Below are 23,253 nucleotides of genomic sequence, written 5' to 3' on the forward strand. Positions count from 1 at the left end.
AACCTAACATTGAGAGATTGAACCCTGCTGACTAACATCTCTATCGATTATGTATGGAGCTAAAATTTAATTTAAAATACTTTAGGCAAAATAATTTCCAATATTGAGAACATAACGTTATCAATATTAGATCGGAAATGAGGCGGAAAGACGCTTTCGTTACGGTTTCCGTTAGACGATTTATATACAATCATTTAATTAGAAGACTTTCGAAAAAAAATTAAATTACTATTTATAATTTCCTGTTTAACGATAAATATTTTCGTAATATCCTTAAACATAAGACAGGAGGAGATAAAAAACTAATTTATAATATTAGTTAATCAACAAAACTTTAAAATTTGTGTATATATATAGTGTAAAACAAAGTCGCATCTCACCGTCTGTACGCTTAGATCTTTTAAACTACGCAACGGATTTCAATGCGGTTTTCGTCAATCAAGAGTGATTCAAAAAAAAGATTTATATTTATAATACATGAATATTAAAGTAAATAAAAGCTCAAAATTTCATGTTTCTTTCTTGTTATTTTTTATGTTTATTCTTCAATATAAAAGGTTAAGCCGGGTCGAATTGCTAGTATACATATGTATTTGTTTTGCAATATTTTATTTAACTAGAATTTATGAAGGTCGTTAATTAAATTAAAAACCAGATAACCAATTTTTAATTTAATTGCTGGTTACAATATAATCCATTCTAATATATAATTATATTTATAGTAGAAACTATACATTTTTATTTAAGCCTCTTTAATGTCTTAGTAATAATAGCTCTTTTTTAATCTAATTTTAACTAAGGACCTCTCGACGAGAATAGGCCTCGTCCATCTCACTCCATTTTTTTCTGTCTTGAGCTATTCTCATCCAGTCTTTGTTTAGGAATTTTAAAAGTTCGTCTTCCCATCTTTTAAAGGGGCGACCTCTTTTCCTTTTTCCGGGAGGGCCATAGAAACTATATATACATAAGTATATCAAATGAAAGCTCATGATTTTCGAGGAGGGCTAATTGATGATTGCGGGTTCAAACCCAGGGTAGCACCACTGATTTTCATTTGTTTAACCTGTGTTTATATTTTTCCTCGTGGTGAAGAAAAACGTCGCGAGGTAACCTGCATGTGTCGAATTTCAATGAAATTCTACGACACGTGTACGTGTCTATCAAATCGCACTGGAGCGACGTGGTGTTGTAAGCTCAAAAACTTCTCATTAAAGGGAGAAGAGACTCTAGGCCAGCAGTTGAACCTATACAGAATGTTACTTTTCTTTTTTACTTTAACGGAACTTTCAAAAAGATAGCAAACTTTAGTCCAGAGATAGAACATTTACTATTACTTTTACCTATTAGTAAGATGTAAAATAGAGTTATTCTGAGAGAATGGACGCAAGTCATCGCAGAGATTGATCGTGAAATTGACATCTTATTTACCTTGCAATGTTTGGTCAAATCTTGCAAGTTGAATTAGAACCATTTCATATTTTCCTATTGAGTTTATATTTTCCGTGTTGGTTCAGTTGGTTCGATGGCAAGGCATATGTCAATCATGAACCAGAACCGACTTCACACAGGTGCAATTCACTAATAAAAAAAAGAAAATAATCTATACTAATATTACAAATGCGAAAGTAACTCTGTGCGTCTGTTGCTCTTTCACGGTCAAACCAAATTAATTAATTAACTAAGAATGGATACAGGCGACTTTTTATACCTAGCTGACGACCAATCCTAAAACGCGAGCGAAACCGCGTGAGTCAACTGGGTTGATATGTACATATAATTTAAACCTTATAGCACTCAGGAATAATGCTTTCTACCAGTGAAAGAAAAATTATAATTCGATGATAAGTTCCGAGGATTGCCCCCTTTGTATATACAAACAAATTACACCTATATATAATGATAGTATAGATATAGAAAGATTCAACTAGGATTGGCTCCAGACGGAGGAACTTCTGGTCAACGGTCAATAGTAAATACAAGAAGTTTTGTGTATGAAGGCTTGTTTTTTTTTGTAAGTTTGTAATTTAATTTGGTAATTGTATATTTATGTTTATGACGTTATTATTTAGTCAGCTCCAACGAGTTTATTACATTCCTTACAATATTATCGCATGTACAAGGACAATCAACCTCGCGTGACAGAACATCGTGAGCAAACACTTTTTTTTTTTATTCAGTGGAAAATATTCAGAATCAATTTTTATTCTGGATCGTCGTTTCGTTTCGATCGGAACGTGTATGGGATAGCATTATGTTTATGAGTTTAGAAAACTTAAATTTGGAACATTAGTTTATTTTGTGACGTAAGAATTCGCTAAGGAGGAATCCCCTTTAAAATTTCAATATCAAAGTAAGAATAATTTTAATTTTCTATGAATTTTCTCTAAACGAAATGGGACGGGAAACGGGAAGCTAGCTAGTATGTAATACCTATAATACTATAACTGAGTTTGTTTGTACACGATACAAGTTGCATATTGAAAAATTCTCCTTGCGTTAGATTCTTCCAGTGGTAATTTTAAGATTACGTAATTTTAACTGATGACTGGGTTGTACCCCAGCCATGCAACCCTGAACTTTCACTTGTATCACCACCAAGATTTGGAGCTGCATGTTGGACTATATTGCAAAACTTCTCTTACTGCCTTTAACTTAGTTTAGATTCTTTCGAGTATTAAAAATGTTGAAAAGTCTTGTCTATACTAATATTATAAATGTGAAAGTAACTCTGTCTGTCTGTCTGTCAGTCGCTCTTTCACTAACAAACCAATGAACCGAATTCGATGAAATTTTACCAGGTTACTTTTTCGCCTAACATATAGCACGCGAAACGCGAGCGAAGCCGCAGGCGACAACTAGTTCTAGATAAAGGAGCGACGTTGTAACCATGTTAAATGAACTTGGGTGTGTACTCAACATGCGTCACCTATGACATCATAACTGCTTCTTCGTGCATATAAAAATGGTGAACCCTAGTATCCAAATGATTTTTTTTTCAAACGGTAGGTGAACGGTCAAATTTATCACCTGGTCATTTGCACTTTTACTGCATCGCCAATATGCCACCAACATTGGAAACTAAGATGTTGTGTTACTATTATGCCTGTAATTACACTGGCTCACTCACCCTTCAAGCCGGAACCCAATACTAAGTATTGCTGTTTGGCGTTACAATATGATGAGTGGATGGTACCTACCCTTAGAGTTCACACAAAAAGCCATACCAAATAAATTTAATCCTAGAAGTGACACTACTTCAACTGAATTTATTTATTTTTGTCTACTCGATTCATTCGTGTTTATTTTTATTCCGAAGTTATTAAAGACGTAATGTCACTCTTTTTAAAACGTTCCACTCACTATAATCCCACATATACATATATACAATAATATATAACTTAACACACAATTATATTTACTAACGTGGTGTAACACACAATTAAATTGGTGGAAATTTAACCGTAATTGGCAATCATTGGTGGAAAACTTACTATATGAAGTAGCATTTATCGATCTTTCTTTCTAAGTAGGGGGGCTATTCTTTAAAACGTAAAGACCTAATTCTAAAACTTTTATCACTGGTAGCTACATTATTCCTGACTGCTATAAATTGTTTTTAAATCATATAATTTTCTTTATAATAAATTGCACGAGCGAAGCAAGGGTAAAGTATAAATATCCAGGTTCTAACAATTACTATACCGAGTTTGATTAAGATCCATCCAAAGATAGCGCAATGTTTCCAGACGGACCATGATAACGATAAAAACGCCTATTTTCTCTGCATAACTTTCCCACAATCAATTTCTTCGAACACTATTACTATAACTGTCATTATTAATTTAAATTATTATGTTAATAAAAAACATTCAAATGATACATTAGTGAGATTAGAAATCCATGCAGATTACATTTTAAAACGGCTACTGTAGAAATCATAACCCCGCGGAATGAAAGCAAGAATGCTTGCAGAATTGAATCGCGATCGCCTGTGCGAAAAATGAACCAGTCCTCCGCCAGTGAATATAATAACGGGGGCGTCTTCTAAAATCTAAGTACTTCAACTGCATTGGGTACAAAATATATAATTTCAATTTATAATAAGGTGAATGTAATTATTTTAATTAGGTACTTAAAATTATTTATGTGTAAGAAGCCAATCTTTATTTTGAACATTCATTTCAATCGGTTCCGTGGTGTAGTGGTTATCACATCTGCTTTACACGCAGAAGGCCGCCAGTTCGATCCTGGCCGGAATCACATTTTTGTTTATTTTTATTATTATTTTTTAGCAGACATTATTTAAAATTATAATTATCATTAATTCCTTACACAAAAGCATTTTTGTAATTCACAAAAGATTTTACACGGTTATAAGATTCATATCTCGAGCGTAAATCTGTAATATGTTCCCAAATTTTTGTTTTTTTTTTTTTTATATATATTAAAAAAAATGATTTATTTAATTTCATAGCATCTAGCAATAATAAAAATAAATAAAAAGGTCTTTTTTTACTCACGAAATCAATTATTATACATTAAGTACATATATTTAACAATTTAATGAAATAAATTAATCTGTATACTAAATAAGTTTTTAACATTTAGCAATAATTAAATATAATTTTTGTTCAGTTCAAGTATCATACTTGAACTGAACAAAAATTATATTAATAGATACCATTGTTACAGATGTACAGATGATGGTACGATACCACGTTGTATGATTGATATCTCGTACTATGACTTTTTATTGTAATATATCATTTTAGATCTTAGCACAGACTTGATTTAAGGTAATATTAATTGAGCAATTGCTTTGTACACATGTTACTGTAAAGAACAAATGTATGTATATGTAATGTAATGTGTGTAATGTATGTAATGTATGTATGTAAAAATGTAGATAAAACCTAAGATTTACCGACATGAGTTGTTAAAACTTAAGTGATTATTATAAAGGGACGACTTTTTCGGACTTTCACCATTCCAACCTGACCTAACCTCACATGTAAATCCTAAGATTTACCAAGTGAATGATGGTAAAAGTTCGAATACCAAAGTTTTATGTACATTTACCATTCGTAATCGGTAAAACTTAAGTTTTACTGGAAAATCTTAAGATTTACCGTGGTTCGAGCTTTTACAGTAACACATACATAAATTTATTACAGTTTTAAATAATAAACGGCTAGAGCCGTTCTGATTATGGTACTGATTTATAAGTAATTAAAATATAAGTATTAATTTGTCGTTTATCTGTGACGTTTTATGTGTTACAAACATCACGTAACTGTGATTAATCGTGTCGTGTAATGTCACGCATCATTTCAGAGAAAACTCCAAGGTCATTGATATAACTGTTCTTAGGTTGAGTAATTTCTTCAGGTAACGGATTCAGGACGACAATATGCGACTTGCAATTGGAATGGGGTTAAATTTTCGTTTTAATAGGATAACGATAACTTCAACTGATATACTGAAGTAATTAAGTCATGTTTGGTGCGAGGGCCGAGATGGACCAATGGTTAGAACGCGTGGATCTTATCCCGATGATTTCGGGTATCCAGGCAAGCACCACTTAATTTTCATGTGCTTAATTTGTGTTTATAATTCACCTCGTGCTCGGCGATGAAGGAAAACATCGTGAGGATACCTGCATGCGTCTAATTACAACGAAATTCTACCATATGTGTATTCCATCAACGCGTATTGGCAAAGCGTGGTTGAATATGCTCCAAACCTTCTCCTTAAAGGGAGAGGAGGCCTTAGCCCAGCAGTGGGAAATTTACAGGCTGCTAATATTAAAAAAAAAATGGTGCAAGGGCTTTGTACAAGCATGTCTGTATATGCGCCACCTATTCATCAGATATCCTACCGTCAAACAGCAATACTGCTGTGTTCTGATTTGAAAGTTGAGATAGCCAGGGTAACTACAGGAACGATAGACATGACAATTTAGTTCCCAAGGTTGGTGGCGCATTGGCGATGTAAGGAATGAATATCTTATTCGCCAATGGCCGGCGTTAAAAAACAGTTTCCATGATAAATCGTGACTGTCGGTGTTTATTAACAACATTACGTAAACACGACGACGAATGAACTTGTATCAAAATGTATTAAATTTTTCATAGTATGCTATAATTGTTAATATACCAATCCAGGGGAGCATTTGTGTCCTTGTCCGTTCTAAGCCTATATAAGATTGGCACTCTCCTACTCTCTAAAACATTTATTTCAATCACCATTTTTTTTTGTAAGTTGCACTTAAACATCCATTCAACTTCTCGTCTAAACCAAATTTAATCAATTCATTCATATAAAATGTATTTCATTCAAGTAAACTTTACAATAAAACATTTTTAAACTAAGAAACTCGCATGGGTGCTCTTATAAAACAAGCCAGAATACTTTAGTATCCACAATTACTAATGATAATTCTTGATCAGACCTAGAATGGAACCCGAGCTTAAATCCAAACATCTTTATCGATAAGGTATTTTTGAAATCAGTAATAAGATTTAGTTCGAGTACCATTTTTAAATTTGTTAAATTGTAATACGAATAAAGTGTTACAAGACACTTATATATCTATCTATATACTAATATTAGAAGGTTTGTTTGATCATGTCAATCTCAGGATCTACAGGATCTCATAGCTACTAATAACCAGTCAGTTTTAAGTGGAAACTTGATTGATTTATGTTTTTCTTATATTTGTTTTTTAACTATAAAATGTAATTATAATTGTTTGTTTCCCAAATAAATAAATACTACAAATAGTAATTTTATTGAAAAACTAGTCACCAGACCAGGTTTCGTACGGTACAATAAGATATACATTATAAAAATACATATACATATATTAGTCAGCATATTTTTTTCGGAGAACTTCAAAAATCAGCATCACCATCATCAGCCAAATTACACAAAATCGTAATGAAATCTACATCTAGACCTTCATGAATCAGTCCGTCCATTAGTACTGTATAAAAATCCGTTTTGTAGTTTATGAGTTTATCACGTACAGACGCGGCGGGAAGACTTAATATCATGTAGTATAATGATGCTATAGACTGCATACAAGCATCTTGAAACTTCCAATTAAACCAACAAAATACCTAGTTATAGTTAAATTATCTTTTGTTCGTTAATTAAAAACAAAATTAATTAACAGTTACTTATCATAATTCATTTTTTAATTATTTCTTATATTATCTTTATATAATATATTATTCTTCTAGGTACGTATATTCACTGATAACCTAACTCCTAAACAACTGGATAGTTGATAGTGCTTAAATGGCATTCTGGATGGTTTAAATTGAATGCAGCAGATGGTTCTGCGATCGGATCCAGGATTTTTTTAAACGATCAATAATTTATTCGGAATACAAATAGAATTAAACTAGTTAATATATTATAACAATAAAAAAAAGAGTAGAGAGTTCTGTATTAGTACTATTGAACACTAATATCTGACCTCACCTTCACCTGCGTATGATGGACGAACTACGACAACATGTATGCAAAATAAACAAACAAACAAACTTTCGCATTTATAATATTAGTTAGAGTTACTGTTTCATTTTTATTTCAATACATTTTAAAAAGCACCGAGCCATCAAGCCTTTACAGGCAGACATTTAAAAGCAGGTCATGGTCAATCGAAGAGTAAAGGATATTATTAATAATATATGAACATTTTATTACATTTTTGTTAACTTATATGGTTTTAAAAAGGTTCAAACTTGACCTGATTATGAAACAACATTGTGTTATAAAAAATATGATATTATATGAAACAAAGATTAGATATATGTTTCATTAAGTGAGAAATTAAAATAACATCTTGTAAATTTTTCCAGTACCGGGTAAAACTTAATCTCAGGAGGCTTGGAGTTTATTCCACCACATTGCTCCAAAACTGGATAAACATGTGGCAGAATTTCATCTAACAGATGCATATAAGATTTTTCTTCATTGCTGATCTTGAATTGATTTACAAACACAAATTAAGGATATGAATATTCAGTTAAATATCACATAATACAAATAAAATAAAAAATATACATCTGATAAGACAAGGGAATATAATCAGTGACATGATATTTGGATTACCGAGCTTCAATAAGGAGCAAGAGGTCACCATTGGACAATCACGTAATACAATAATTATAACACATACTTAATAGACCAGTCGAGTGATTGAATTGGGCCCTTAATTAACTCTGACACAGTGGTCTTAGCGTGATTTTATATATTATATCATTTTTTTGAGAGAATTTTTTACATGATACAAAAAGATTTTTCATACTACATGATCCTGAGATTAGCATGTTCAAATACTTCAACGTTAATATTATCATACAATATTTATAAATTGAATAAGTTTATAAATTACTGAACTTTATATCATAATAAATATGTTTGTTTAATACTCGTATATAAATTCGTTTTTAAAAACCATATTGAATTCAAGCATCTCCATATATGGTAAATTAAAACAAGTTTCAATATTACTCAATAAAACTGTGATATAGTCAACCTTGGCGTTATATATACATATATTATTAATTCGCAGTTCAAATGCTTCAAATACATACAGAATGAATCATTAGACCTTTAGACATTCCATCTTGTATTTACATTTGAAAGTGAATATGATCTTCATTATTTGGACACAAATGTACCAAAATACTAACATTACAAATAGGAAAGTATTACAGTAGATCGCCGATTATCCGAACGCCGTTTAACCGAATCGGTCCTTAGTGTAATATAAAAAATTACAACAAAGTAATTTTTGTTAATTTTTATACTTTGTATTTTTGTTAAGGCTTGATGGGTTTGCAACTTACTCTGATCGAGATGTTTAAGTGAGTGTTATTGTAGAACTGTTTTTTAACTTAATAAAGTTTATTCTACGTGTGACAATTCGTTTTTCATCCGATTATCCGAATCAACTCCGGTCCAAATTAATTCGGATAATCAGCGTTCTACTGTATGTTTAGCTATACTACCCTACACTACACTACACCTACAGCCGCATCATAAACACAAGCAGCACCTAAATGCAAGCCGACTACCACAAACACTAAAAATATTCTACCACACCTTTGGTCCAAGACTTGACCACAAAAGTACACCTACTGGGTTTTTAGTATCACTTTCACCCTGGATTCAGACAGGCCTAACTACCATCTAGTACTTAATTCTTACATGAAACAAACTTCAACTCTATCTGATCTATCATTATTTTGATAAACCAATTGGTTGAGTCAATAAATTGACAATTTAAATTTCCAATTAGAATGTCATTTCATAAACAACTCTTCTATAAATTTTGTTTCATATATTCCTCACTGATCCTGATACCTTTAATGGAATACCACATATGGTTGAAATTGGCACATTTTTGAGCAACAAGTACATCAATGCTTTCAGAGGAAAGAATTTCATGTACTGACATTGAACTCATATGATTTTTCAGTGATAAGGATTTGTAGAAATATATTTGAGTGTAACTAAAGGTTAATTTTATTTACCTAAAGTTGAAATGAGAAGCATTTTGAGTTTAGTGATATAATAATAAATAAAAAAAATCCAATGTCGGTGAGATATATTTATGTGTGTTGCATTAAAATTTGGGAATATCCATTCTTATGAACTATATTCAAGATACTACTGTTTTGAGGATGTAGTCTTAGATTATTTATATAAGTAGATAGAATTTCATACTATAAAAAAAACTGAAACAAACGAGCTAACTATATTATCTTGGTTTGCATGATGGGTACACTTTACAATAATCAAATGTCATAGTACTCCAGTGTATGTGTACTTAGGGGCCAACTCTTGGCCAGTATTTTTTCAATGCATTCTCATTTCCCAGTCTATATAGATTAAATTTGGTATCCCAATATCTTATATATGCATTGTAAAAATCTGTTAATGACCCACTGCTGGGCTGAGTTAAGACTTCCTTAGGAAAGTAAGAATTCCTTTAAGAAGGAGAGATTTTATGATCAATATTTAAGTTTATGGAAAAGCAAAGAGTAAATTAAATTTACTCTAAGTTAAGATTTACATGATTTTGTAGGAACATAGCATTTACAATGGAATACAATTTCTAAGCTACACAAATTAATTCATACATGAAACAAAAAAAATTTTACACAGTTGTAGGAAAAATTGTGAATTAATAGTTTTTGCAGTTTTTTTTTTTAATATAAATAGTTTCCTTATTGTTATTAGACAAATTGATCATTGAAAATCCCAATGTTTAAAAATTACTCATCAGTGATACGTTTATTTATATTTTAATTAAGGATAGATTAACACCATTTTGTATTATAATTTTACTGTGACTGTACAATTAGCTTTTATGTATTAAAGTTGTAAACAGATAATACATGTGTGAACATTGCCTTTTTTTTATATACTTCATTATATGATAAAAAGTAGTCTTTATTCGATACATGAACTTATATGGTAGAAAAATAATATGTATGTATAAATTATTATTTCTTATCAGATTAGATAAAGCTTATCAGCAGAGTAATATTACTTTACATATCTATTGTATGAAAAATAAATAATGTAAAGATTTCGAACTATATTACGCACTAGACAAGTTGAAGACAAATTGAAATTTATTCTTTTTTTTTTACGATGTCAATGACATACTACCAAAGATCCGAGATATCGATACGATCGATGTATTGTGATACAAGGTTACCCATATAGCCTAATAAAGAGCGTTCGGGACGAATACACTTAGATATGGTATTACATTGCTCTCAATGATATCAGCACTAATTTTTATAATTTAATGACTCACCCGTCCGGCTGTTTAAATTGGTGTACCGGCCGATGACAATGAAAAAGTTTATTTTTCAATAAACATTTTTGATTACTTCAATGAAAAATAAAATTACTGTCGATTTCTGTAGAGATTTTTTTATTTTTAATATTTGTAGATAATTGCTTAATAAGAACGCTTATCTTATGAATGTGGGAAAATTACCTTGTCTAAACATTTCAATTCCTCCGTTGGATAAACTGTTTTTTCGCACCTTGCACAAGTTTTATTCATCGTGACAAATTAAAAACACAATCACTAAAGAAATTTGGATAATATTTAACAGACACAACTTTCACGTTACACAAACAAAGTTCAAAATTCACTTGAATTCATAAAAACACTCACGAGCACGATTTTCGAAGCATCCTCGAACGCGCATGCCAAAAAAATGACAAATGGCGGCGATCAATGTTGCTGTCGCTACAGCAAAAGCTACCATTTTTTCTCACATTTGTAAAAATTGTGGGAGAAATGTTTAATATATTATGTGATAAAAATTAAAATCAATACTGAATTTATGTATACTGTTTTTATACATAAATACGGTATTAATTTTAATTTTTAAATGTTTATTCATTGATTAGTGCAATATTTATGGTATGCTCTTTATAAATATTTTAAAGAAAAGTTTAGTTTATTTCGAAATCCCGAATTACATTTATGGTTAAACTCATATAATAAATATTTTGTATCATATAAAAACATTGAGATCCAAATAACTTTTTATTACTTTAAATTAAACCATTTAAATTATTGAGAACATTGACACTTGTCACGTTTTAAAACCGACAATGCTTCGTTGAAAAGTTGTTTTGAAGTCTGTATCATTTCCGTTAGGTTTTTGTAGTCATCATGCTTTTCTTCTTCAATCATTTTAAGTTTGTCTTCCATTATTTTAAGTTTTTCTTCCGCCAACTCTAACTTGTACTTCAATTCGTCTCTATCTAAATTTTCATATCCTGTTGGAGTTTCTGATGAAACCGTCTCACTAGGCTTGTCAAATGCAACGATTGATGATGGCTTCTTTGTTAATGACGTTGTTCCAAATGCACCAATATCATATTGCTGCTCTTTTGACAATAATGTTTTAGATGTTCTTGATCCTCTCCTAGAACCTTCTTTTAAAGTTTTCAATTCTTCCTCTAAAGATACTACTTTTCTTTCTAACCTTTTCTTCTTTTCTTTTAGCTTTCTATGTATTAAATCCAATTCTTCCCACTTATGACGTTCACAGTCTAGCCTCTCATTCAGCGTAACAATTAAATCTGATAGCTTTTTTATTTCATTGTCTGTCGCTGTTTTCATTGGAGTAAAGAAAACACTTTGCAGCGAACATTCTTCATATCTCAATAACTGAGCTCGCAATTCCTCAATCTTTGTCGCCTTTTCTGATGCTTGCTGTCTAAGAGCGTCAATTTTCGCATCCGTATTTCTAATTAACTTTTGATATTCTCCAATTTCATTATTCATCTTTGTTATTTTTGATGTATTCTCTTTTAGAATTTCTTGATAGTAAATTTCCAGATTTTTTATTTGATTCTGTAAGAAAAAAGCAAAATAAATTTTGTAACATAATATATAAATAATTAGTTACAGTTAATCAAAATTAAATCACGAAATAAAATAATACTAACTCTTTGCTCTGTTATAAGAAGATCGTCGTGGTGACTTTTCTCAACAAAAGTTTGCATTTTTTGCCTTACAGTTGTCGAATCACACTCTAAATTTCTTATTCGGCATCTTGCTCCATCCAATTTCTTTTTTAGTTCCTGATTCTCTTCTCTAAGCATATTCAAATCTTTCATGGCTTGATCTATATCTTTTTTTCTTTTCATTTCTAATTCTCGGATAACCTAAAATTATATATAACATTTTAATTTAACTGTTAATAATATAGATAAAAAAAAAAATCAAAACTATAAAAACTTACTTGAGCTTGATCTTTTCTCTTCGTGTCAGTCGTGTCTTTATTTTTACCGTTAAGCTTTTCTTCTAGTTCAACAATTTTTGCTTGTAATAATACAATCTGCTGTGCTCTACCCTTCCAACCAGCTAAGTCATTTTGTAATTCTTTGATACTCGTGAATTTATCGCCAAGCTCTTGTTGTAGTATTTTCGTTGCTATTAATATATCATTCTTTAATTCAAGATTTCTATTTTTGCTTTCATACAGTCTTTTATTCACTACAGTAAGTTTATTATTTAATTCTTTTAGTTCATCCGAATTAACATCAATTATTTCTTCTTTGCAAAGGCATGCTTCTAATTTCTCATTTTCTTTGTTGATGATATCGAGTTGCATTATTTTTCTTTCGAGAGATGCATTTTTCGTTTTATAGCTTTCAACTTCAGCTACTAAATGTCGATTCTGTTTACAGAGCTCTGTTATTTTAGCACTTATTATTCCAGCTGACTTTGAGGAAATAGCTGGCCCAGTACCAGATATGATGTCTCGTATTCGTTGCTTAAGGTCCAAGATTGTTTTATTCAGTTCTTTTACCTCTTCATCTTTCATAAATAAACATTTACGTAGTTCGTTATTTTCACCAGTCATAATCTAGAAATAAATGTTTAGTATGTTAGGTTCAGTTAATGCTTACGTCTTACGATAGTTAAAGTGTTAATTTAATAGAATTATGCTATACCTTAAGCTGTTCAATTAAATGTGCATTTAGTTCCGGTGGATATAAAATATCATCTTCCTCTGGTTTATCAAGTGCAGCTAACATCTTTAGTTTCATTTCATCCGTTTCATCGATTTTTGCTCCCATTTCATTTAACTTTTCGTCTTTTAAATTGCTTTTAGATCTTATTTTTGCATTTGAAGGCAGTTTTTTGCCATCCATTTTAAGTTTCCTAAAATTTCCTATTAAGATTATTGATTATATGACAATAGTTTTATTTAAAAAAAGTATTTAATATAACACAACCTCTTTAAAATTAAAAAATATATACCTTTCTCGTATATAATTCACGTAACGGCTACTCTAATAATAATTATAGGTATATTGCTGCCATCTTATTAACAGGTACATTATCTAAAACTAATAAACTACTACTTTTACAACTATTAACTATATGTATTTAAAGTAATACCGACAATAACCGAGACCTTAAAAAGCTCCTATTCTGTGCTACCTACTTACAAGAAAAAACATATACTATTCAATTTGACAGTTGACAAATGACGGTTGGTGACAATCAGCTGTCTTAAACTCATTGATTATTTTTTTCATATTGCGTTAAAAATATTGAAAAAAACTCAAATTTTTTGCAGTCTGAAATCGTCAACCCATCCTTATGGGCAGTATCTGACTGTTCGGTTAATTCATTTTCATTCCTTGTCCCTAACAGGATTCAGGTAAGAATAAAATGAATTTGTCCTTGCATCAAAATAATGTCTTATTTCTTATCATTTTGTAAAGCAAACAAAACATTTTCACGCTTAATTAGAAGACTAGAACTTCATTATTTGTTAATTTCCTTATTAAAAGATTATACTATTTAAATTTTTATATGTTATTGACTGTTTAATTTCAGTCTATAAAATGCCTGGTACAAATCTAATAGTGCCTGTGGTACTATGGGGTAAACATGCACCTACTCACTGTATATCGTCAGTGTACTTATCGAGGGACCAGAAAACTTTAGTAACGGGTTGTTACGATGGTCAAATATGTATATGGCAAGTAGAACCCGAGACTTTGAAGATGACCCCCCGTTGCCTTCTTGTTGGGCACACTGCTCCAGTCACATGTTTGTCTAGGGCTTCTATTATCCAGGTAATTAAGAAATTCAATAAATATAATTTCATTTATAAAGTATTCCAACACTAATAGGTCACAATTAATTTAGATTCGATATTGGTCGTCAGTTTGGATATTAATACAATATTCAAATATTTAAATTATGTAATCTTTTTTTTAAATACAATATAGTGAATATAAAAATATACTTTTTAAGCAATCTTTAAATGAGAGGGATGTTATCAATTTGTCTTTATTTTGTATAATTTATTATGATTGCAAGTTTTCTTATATATTTGTTTTGAATTATTTTTTTAATAAATGTTGCCATTACAATTAATAAGATGTTCAATGTTCTAGGATAATAACTTCATAGTAAGCTCTTCGGAAGCTGGTGAGATGTGTACATGGGATCTTGTGGATGGGAAATGCAGGGAGAGTGTCAAGTTGACACAAGTTCATACAAACATTCAGGTATTGATGTCATATAAATTCAAATCCAAAATGAATAATTAATTTATTTTAACAAAACCAGGCAAAAATACAAGTATTCTCAGGCAAATTGGTCACCTGATGGTAAGTCGTCACCACTGCCCATACCCATTGGTCCTGTGGTGCTGTAAGAAATATTAATTATTCACACCATCACACCAATGTGCCACCAACCTAGGGAGATAAGATGCTACGTTACACTGCCCCCCCCCCATTCAAACTAGAACAACAATACTAAGTATTACTATTTGGTGGTAGAATATCTGATGTAATGAGTAACAAATTAACCGGTTTTCGAAGGCTTACCACATGTGCAACAGTGAAGATCTCCGTTTGTTCTGCAATGGTTACTATGCAGAGATATTGATTATGGATCCATTCTCTCTCGAGATCCTGTTCTCTTTGAGTTCAAAAATGAACCCTGATTGGATATCTGCTTTGCATGTGAGTATTATATAATATTCTTTTAAAATTATCATAATGCTTTTAATATTCTTTATTAATAGATAGAATTTATCCGTTATATATGATATTTAAGTGCAAAAAAAAAAAGTCATGAATGGCTGAATTATGCCAGCATTGATCTTATAAAGCAATATAAAAATGTTTTTCAATTTTTTGTATTTTAAAATTAGAATTCAATATGATTATTGAGTTCTAATTTTGAAATATATCCATTATGAATTGAATGTTTCAGGTACTACGTCCATCATCAAGAAAAGACGACGTCGTTCTTGCTATTTCTATCACCGGAACCGTAAAGGTATTATTATTACTTTATACTTGCATCGTATAGTCTATTCCAATCAAAGAAGGAAATATAAACAATCACAAAATTAAAGTATTTTATCATTCCTTACCCGGGACTTAAACTATCTCCATGAACAACTGAATAGTAAATATGCGTGAAAAGGTAACAGACAGACAGAGAGTTACTATCGCATTATATCATTGCTCATGTTTTGTAGGTATGGTCGTTGCTCGGTCACGAAAACAAACAGTCGGAACCGATATACGAGAACGAATCCAAACAAATTCGTTGTCTAAACGCGCTCTCGCTCAACTGTTGCGCTTACAATCAGCGTACAGTTTTGATTGTATGCGCAAAATACTGTCAGATCTATGATGCGGGTAAGTTTTAATTATAATCTATATCACTGAATGACTAACAGAATAGGTACTTAAATATTTAGTTTTTCACATTTCCAGGCGATTTCTCCGTTCTCTGCTCGATTCAAGCACCATCCGGCGAACGTTGGATGTCAGGAGACTTTTTGGCCCCAGACAGGGTCCTTGTGTGGTCCACCGAAGGAAAGGGTTACCTTTATAAGTTGCCCGCCAAGTAAGTTATCTGTAAACGATTTAAAATACTATATTATTTGTTTTAAACATTTCAAGTTAAGACTTAAACAATTAGAGATTAATAAAAAAAAATCATATGATTGATACAATCGAAAGCTTATAACAAGTCAAAATTTGAAATTTCAATTCGAACACAAATTTACTAATTATTTTAAAGCATTAGTCTTTCATCAGAGCACAACGCCTCACTCGTTTCGTTAAATCACTGTTTTAATATAAAATTAATTGAATTTTATTATTAAAGATAGCTTAATGAAAATATCTAATGACTATTTCAAGTAAAACCAAGTAATATCTAAATATGACCTTGAATTGACAGTAAACTGTCCAATAAGTAATAAATTTTATATTTATGTCATACCCTACTTGCATTTAAGCTAAGTAGGTTCTACGCTTGCTAAATATGTGATTTCTTTTATAGCAAACTCCGCGGAAAAGCTATCAGTAGGTCAGCACCGTTTGTTTTTTGTAAATGTATTTATTATTAGTACTTAGTTCAATTTTTTTTTTGCTCATTATGTTTTTGTGAAGTTTAATCCTGAAAGTGCAATTTTATTTTTGTTTTTAGATGTATATTTGAGAAAAGGATTTTAGGATTAACGACGTCATTGATATTGAGCTGTTTTATTGTAAATGGTTTTGTTATGTTGCATAGAATGAGCTAAGTTTTTGGATTTATTGGTGCTAGGGCTGATTATAGACCCGTATACAATGTACTCGTCTGTTTAGACATATAGATATATATCTTGATTTACATCTTCTGATTAGTACTACTAAATCCCCCCTCATAGACTACTAAAGTAGCTCTCTGGTATCTGGCATCTAAGAAGATGCAACGCGTTTCGGAAAAGATTTAGTAAATAAGAATGTTATAGAAGTAATTGAGCTTCGCAGTCTCACCTGCCTAAAAACGTAGACGTTTTGAGATGACTAGCTTTAATTTTATGTTCTAGTACATTAGTTAAATAAGGAACATAATTAATTATTGAAGTAGCTTAAATTGTAGATACGGCCTGGTTAGATCAAGTAGTAGTAGTAGTAAACGAACAGCACGTGGTTGATAAGTATTATCGGCTAGTACATGAAGGAAAACATTGAAAGGAAATCTGCATATGTCGGATTCCAATACATGTAGATTCATAAATACGCACTAGTTATGTTGTGAATAAGCTCCAAAAACTACTCAATGAGACACAAGACTTTTTGCCAGTGCTCTGTAAAAATATGTTTAGTAAGAAGGTTTGGGTAATAAGTTCTGTTGCGGACGGGAAAATGAGAAAACGGGTCACCTGGTGGTAAGTAGTCGCCACCCCTCGTAGACATTAGCGCCGTAAGATATATAAACCATTTCTTACATTACAAAAGCGCCACCGACCTTGGGAACTAAGATTTTATTCCTTGTACGGTCTTCCAACGGGAACACAATAATAATAACTATTGCTGTTTGGCAGTAGAATATGTGATGAGTGAGTGGCACCTACTCAGACAGGCTTGCGCAAAGCACCCCCCCCCCACTTATTAAGGCGTCATAATTGAATCCTAAAAGTCTTAGCTTATTTTATAAAAGTTTTGTTAGTGTTCATTTAGTTTCTAGATAGTATACGTGTTTCGTTGCGTATAGCACATCATAATATCCATTATTTTTATTTTGTTGGTTAACAATTTACACATACACAAAGTTTAAAAGCTGATACTCCAAAAACTGTTAATCCAAACACCCTGTGTAAAGTAACACGTCACATTTTTATTTCATTACTATCGTTGGTGTGTGTTTTGTTTTGTAATCTTCAAGTTGAACCGTCTTTGCTTGAAATTTTAAATGTATTCCAAGTGCAAGTTAATATATTGTAAATGTTAACCCCAATTCACTTCCTAAATTATATTTGTCCGTAACATCGTTTTGTAGATAAGTAATTTTAGGTAAAAACCTTCATATGATTGCAGTTCCGTACCTGATCACAAAGGTTTCCACGGTCCATCCGTGGACCATGACAGTCCTGTACTATTCAGTATTTTGGCGCATCCAGATAATAAGGTAATGGTTAAGTATTATACCAAGTTTTTAATAAATGTTTCCATAGGTAAGATTTAAATCTTAAACCAGTTCCACACCAAACTATTTCATGTAGTATTTTGCCCACACTTGGTCCTAGCGACAGCACAATCCAGTATATTATTTTTTATCTGACTGCTTCATTTGTCCAATGTCTAGATGTAAAGCCATAGCACCTGAGGTTTTGGGCTCAAACACCCAGGCCAGGACGGTAAAAAGTTCCTGGGTTCTGCTATCTAAAAATTCTCAGTAACTGTCAGGTGTCTGGAAATTGGTAGTGTGTCTTTGTTTACTCATACACTTTTGCTGTATAATATTTTCTGCGTATTTGGCTGGTCTCCACTGATATTGGCCGTCGTGACTAAAATCGGTCAGGCCGACATAATTTGTTTTTGGTCATGGATTTCATCAAACCTTTTTCAAATGTAATCAATGGAAACAATTACGAAAATAGAAGCGAATATGATTGATAAGAAGGATTAAATTGTGTGTATTTTTTTAAAATCCATTTCAGTTATTGTCCTGTCCCCCTGCAATGCGTTTTGTGCTTACGTCCGTGGGCGGTAAACAAAGAAGGCTGCTACTTCGAGGCGACTCAGCCGGTGTCGTTTCCTTATGGAATATAGATGACGCAGCTCAACCACAGCCCGGTAACTTGTCATGTAAGTTTTTTTTTTATTGTTTTGCAGCTATTGTACACATAATATTAAACCAATTATGAATTTGTTTATATCACTAAAATTTAATAAATTTTTGGTCACTGGTTAATTTTCTGGATATGATGATGACGTAGTAAAGTTTACAATTTCTGATATCAGGATAGGTTGTCATGCGTACGTTATTAAAATGATGTTCACAGCTCACGCACCCATCGTGCTGACGAGTTTGGAAATGGCGTGGGCAGAAATGAACCCAAGTCCAGTTGGAATACTGGATCAGTTCAGCCATCCCGAAGAACCAGGTATGATTTGGCAATTGATTGTGTTTGTTTTGTTTCCATACAGTCTCGATATATTATGTTTAACTTTTTAAACTTGTCACTTGTGTTAGGAGTGGGAGGTTTCTTATTGACTTCACCTTTTTAGTTACTTCAATGATGCACGTGTCTTCACATTAGTTTCCTTCAACGTGATACACGAGGTTACTTGTTACTATTCGATTTATTGGTGTTTAAAATCTATTACATATTAAAATGATAATCTGCACGGTCGTTTTTGTCATGATCTTTGTGTATCTGTAATATTGGTTTAATGTAATTGGTGGTATTCTAAGCTGGGGACCAACATCATCAATCAATCAACATCGTATGTATCTTCTACCGACAAACGGCAAAATTAAGCGATTTGAAACTTGCTCTAATTCTGGAAATCTGGGTTACATTGTATATTTTTATTTGCAGAAATAAAATTGACTGCCTCGATATATCTGCTGGCCGCCAACCGCTTGGTGGTTGGCCGGGACGATGGCTCCATTGTCATTGTGAACGCAACCCATACGGTACAACTGCAGCTGTTACATGGAAACCATCAGCAGTTGGATGGTAAGTGATACCAAGAATTAGGATGTATTAAAAAACTATTGGATATCCAGTGTGATATGTTAACCAAATACGCCAATTATTATTATTTATTTATTTATGTACCAACAGAGTATACAGAAAATTATATAAATGAAAAATGTGTACAAAGGGATAACTAATCTCTAACAAGAGATCTCTTCCAGAAACCCTGAATCTAGTGGAGATTATTTGTAATACATTATGCCGCCTCTATACGCGATAAACTCATACTGATTATTATACGATATTCACTAATGGACGGAGTGTATGTCATTGTAATTTTGGGTTAATTGCTGAAATGACGGTTGTTGATGTTGTTGGAAAAATATACGCTGACCAATAGAGATGTTTACTAGAATATACTATATGTAGCTAGTTTAGTATTAAAACAAAACTGATGGTATTTTAAGCATATACCAGATCCAAATATTTGTTAGAGGATTATTTAATGAGTGAGAATTTTTGAGACAGCAGAACCCAGTTTTGTTTAACGGCTTGATCTGGGGTTTGGATCTAGAACGTTCTATGGTCTTATTTACTAGACCAATGACGCAGTCAGACCAATATTAATTTACTGGATTGTCTTGTCGCTAGGACCAAAAATGTGTGCGATGTATTACCTGTAATGGTTTGGTGTGATATTAGTTTAAGATTTGAATTTTAACCGATGGTTAAGTTAATTAAGGAATTCATTTGATACTTAACCCTTGCCTTATTATCTGGATGGAAGAACAGAATCAGTGGGTCATCAATACATGATGTTTTTTTAAAGACATCGTTGTTGATGTTTGGATCTATATGCCAAAATTAGCTAAGAGATAGCTAATAACAATTGATTTTTTTTTTTATGCAGACTGGCCTCCCCACCAACTCCTCCTCGGTCACATTGGTAGAGTTAACTGCCTCTTATACCCCCATCATGTACATCATAGGTAAGTTGTAAGACTAAGTTTATAAGTAGTACTTGTATTAACCGGTGTTTTTGCTAAGTTTTTTTCTGTTAGTGTTGTGCCTGAACGTAATCGTATTGAATTTGTCGTGTCTTCGGATTATAAGGGTTAGGGAATAGAGAGTATTGTGGTGGTAATATGTCTAACGCATTTGTCTACTTTTTCTTTATAGTGATCGCTGTGCCAAAATCGGCTGGGAATATAACGATGTATTTTATAGATTTTTAATAATAAATTGGCCAAATTCACTTTCGCCCATAACATTGCAGCAAGTAAAAATTACTCCTTACTATATAAAACGTTATGTCTCTTGTATCTTTTTATTACACTGGCTCACCCATTTTCCACTCCATTAAATACAATTATCTTTCTGAATTTTAATCGGTTTTATGACATTATGCCTTTAGATACGACAAATCTCACCTCGTGTCCGGCGGTATCGACTTCGCGGTGTGCCTCTGGGACTTGTTCAGCGGAGCCCTACTGCATCGCTTCTGTGTGCACGCGGGCGAGATCACGCAACTCATTGTACCCCCACAGAACTGCAGTGTTAGTAGTTTATTCTGTTACCCATATTCTGTTGTTTAAGTGTATTTTAGTTTTTGCTCGCCATAATCAGCAAGGCGTTTTACACCTTGTATTACACTCATTTCAAATTAAAATTATTTATTTGCAACGTTGTAGTAATATATATAGTGTAATCTTGAAAATAATACAAAAATTGCGCGCAATATTAGACCTTATTTTAAAATATTAAAATTCCGCTTTCCGCTTGTGTCGGATGTGCAGCCCCATCGGGTCATAAGAGTGAGGGAATATTGAGTGCATCTGTGTTTGTGCTACACTTGTGCTCTATAGTATGTCCTGCTTAGTTGGCTGGACTCCATTGAGTATGGACGTCGTGGACGAAATGGCTAAAACGACATCATCATAATTAACTAAGTTTATCTCACTTCATACTACAGCAATGTGTGCAAGTTTGTGTTCCCAAAATAGTATTCTTAAACGAATTACCAATTTATGGCACTTTTTCCGACGAGTCAGCAGAAGCTATTTCTTGGTTGGCGAAGATTACAGCCAGTCTATATTATCGTGTAACTTTACTTAAATAATTCTTCCTTATCATCTTATAGCCGAGAATTCAAAAGTGCATCTGCTCCGTGGCCTCTGATCACAGCGTGACATTGTTGAGTGAGTATAATTATGTATATAATATATAATAACATTAATTAATTAATTACAGATCATTAAAAATAGATTGTACAGCCCTGGAAGGTAAAAAGGAAGATCTGTGATGGATTAGTTGTTAGACCACGTGACTTTGGGGCAGCATAATAGGATAAGATTTAAATCTTTTCTGCAAATAGAGAAAAGTTCTTTGCTGAGCAGTGGCTCATATATAGTTGGTTAATTTACTTATTTCGTCTCGTGTGTTTCGGTGGAAGGAAACATCGTAAAGGGAACTTAAATTTCAATGATATTCTATGGATAATTTTCTGTTATGTATTTCTACCGATGTGCATTTAAGGAGCTTGGAATAGTTCCAAAATTTACTCCGTTTGGGTGGTAAGAGCTCTGTGCAAACACGTCTGGATAGGTGCAACCCACTTATTCTACAGCTAAACAGCACTACTCAGATGTTTTCTATTTGAAGAGTGAGCGAGCTAGTGTGATATCAGCCACAAGGGTCATAACATCTTAGTTCCCAATTTTTTGGATTTTCGTTATGGCAAGGATGATAGAAGGAATGGTTAATACTTCTTACAGCGTCAATGTCTAGTAGCGGTGGTCACCACATATCATCAGGTGCCTCATTCGTCAGTTCGCCAACCTATTATAAATGTAGAAATAGGTTTATGTCCCACAGTACATAACAAGCTTATACATATAATATGACCTTGTAATAAACACTCGTCCGTCTCTGAAGGTTTGTCGGAGCGTAAGTGCGTGACGCTGGCGTCACGTCACCTGTTTCCTGTGGTCACCATCAAGTGGCGGCCGGCGGACGACTTCATGGTGGTCGGTTGCAGTGACGGTACCGTCTACGTGTGGCAGATGGAGACTGGACACTTGGACAGGGTTCTTCATGGTGAGAAAAGTTGTCTTAAATATAATTTCACAGTTTTTAGTCTTTGTAGCCCAGTGATATTTTCCATATCTGTCCTGCCGTTTTCGCGACCGCTCCACGGTCGAGACTAGTAGCCTGTCGGAGAGTGGACCGTCTT

The 23,253-nt window shown here is 32.5% G+C and overlaps 3 protein-coding genes and 1 non-coding gene across 8 annotated transcripts in view; 2 read left to right on the plus strand and 2 right to left on the minus strand.

Moving 5' to 3' along the window:
• Positions 1-11,250, minus strand: part of LOC125074229 (LIM and SH3 domain protein Lasp) — a 37,835-nt gene extending 26,585 nt beyond the window's left edge. For both annotated transcript variants that reach the window (XM_047685504.1, XM_047685503.1), the window contains exon 1: positions 11,030-11,250. In XM_047685504.1, the coding sequence (XP_047541460.1) occupies positions 11,030-11,098 (69 nt within the window). In that variant the 5' untranslated portion in view covers positions 11,099-11,250. The remainder of the gene's footprint in view (positions 1-11,029) is intronic.
• On the plus strand, positions 4,188-4,260 carry Trnav-uac. Its single transcript has one exon. It is a non-coding gene; the product is annotated as a tRNA-Val (tRNA).
• Positions 11,251-11,617: 367 nt separating the features above from the next.
• LOC125074124 (coiled-coil domain-containing protein 13) lies at positions 11,618-13,713 on the minus strand. Its single transcript, XM_047685351.1, has 4 exons — positions 13,513-13,713; positions 12,798-13,424; positions 12,502-12,720; positions 11,618-12,406 (listed from the first exon to the last, which is right to left on the minus strand). Exons 1-4 carry the CDS (start codon positions 13,711-13,713, stop codon positions 11,618-11,620), a joined length of 1,836 nt encoding a protein of 611 aa, XP_047541307.1.
• Positions 13,714-14,066: 353 nt separating this feature from the next.
• Positions 14,067-23,253, plus strand: part of LOC125074370 (WD repeat-containing protein 7) — a 129,692-nt gene continuing 120,505 nt past the window's right edge. For 2 of the 4 annotated variants that reach the window (XM_047685677.1, XM_047685680.1), the window contains exons 1-16: positions 14,067-14,228; positions 14,408-14,649; positions 14,974-15,087; positions 15,406-15,549; positions 15,803-15,868; positions 16,074-16,236; positions 16,315-16,447; positions 16,889-16,915; positions 18,412-18,502; positions 19,035-19,182; positions 19,380-19,481; positions 19,920-20,060; positions 20,932-21,010; positions 21,436-21,577; positions 22,162-22,219; positions 22,956-23,117. In XM_047685677.1, the coding sequence (XP_047541633.1) occupies positions 14,416-14,649; positions 14,974-15,087; positions 15,406-15,549; positions 15,803-15,868; positions 16,074-16,236; positions 16,315-16,447; positions 16,889-16,915; positions 18,412-18,502; positions 19,035-19,182; positions 19,380-19,481; positions 19,920-20,060; positions 20,932-21,010; positions 21,436-21,577; positions 22,162-22,219; positions 22,956-23,117 (1,804 nt within the window). In that variant the 5' untranslated portion in view covers positions 14,067-14,228; positions 14,408-14,415. The remainder of the gene's footprint in view (positions 14,229-14,407; positions 14,650-14,973; positions 15,088-15,405; positions 15,550-15,802; positions 15,869-16,073; positions 16,237-16,314; positions 16,448-16,888; positions 16,916-18,411; positions 18,503-19,034; positions 19,183-19,379; positions 19,482-19,919; positions 20,061-20,931; positions 21,011-21,435; positions 21,578-22,161; positions 22,220-22,955; positions 23,118-23,253) is intronic. The other 2 variants (XM_047685678.1, XM_047685679.1) reach the window with 2 other exon arrangements.

This window comes from Vanessa atalanta, chromosome 27, assembly GCF_905147765.1.
Source record: "Vanessa atalanta chromosome 27, ilVanAtal1.2, whole genome shotgun sequence".
Lineage (NCBI taxonomy): Eukaryota > Metazoa > Arthropoda > Insecta > Lepidoptera > Nymphalidae > Vanessa > Vanessa atalanta.

What these genes read in the sequence shown, in the direction of transcription:
- LOC125074124 (XM_047685351.1), bottom strand. Translation starts at nt 13,713, where the DNA reads ATGGATGGCAAAAAACTGCCTTCAAATGCAAAAATAAGATCTAAAAGC. An exon ending in ATTTAATTGAACAGCTTAAG is followed by an intron (nt 13,425 to 13,512) that starts GTATAGCATAAT and finishes ATTTATTTCTAG; the next exon opens with ATTATGACTGGTGAAAATAA. An exon ending in AGAGAAAAGATCAAGCTCAA is followed by an intron (nt 12,721 to 12,797) that starts GTAAGTTTTTAT and finishes ATATAATTTTAG; the next exon opens with GTTATCCGAGAATTAGAAAT.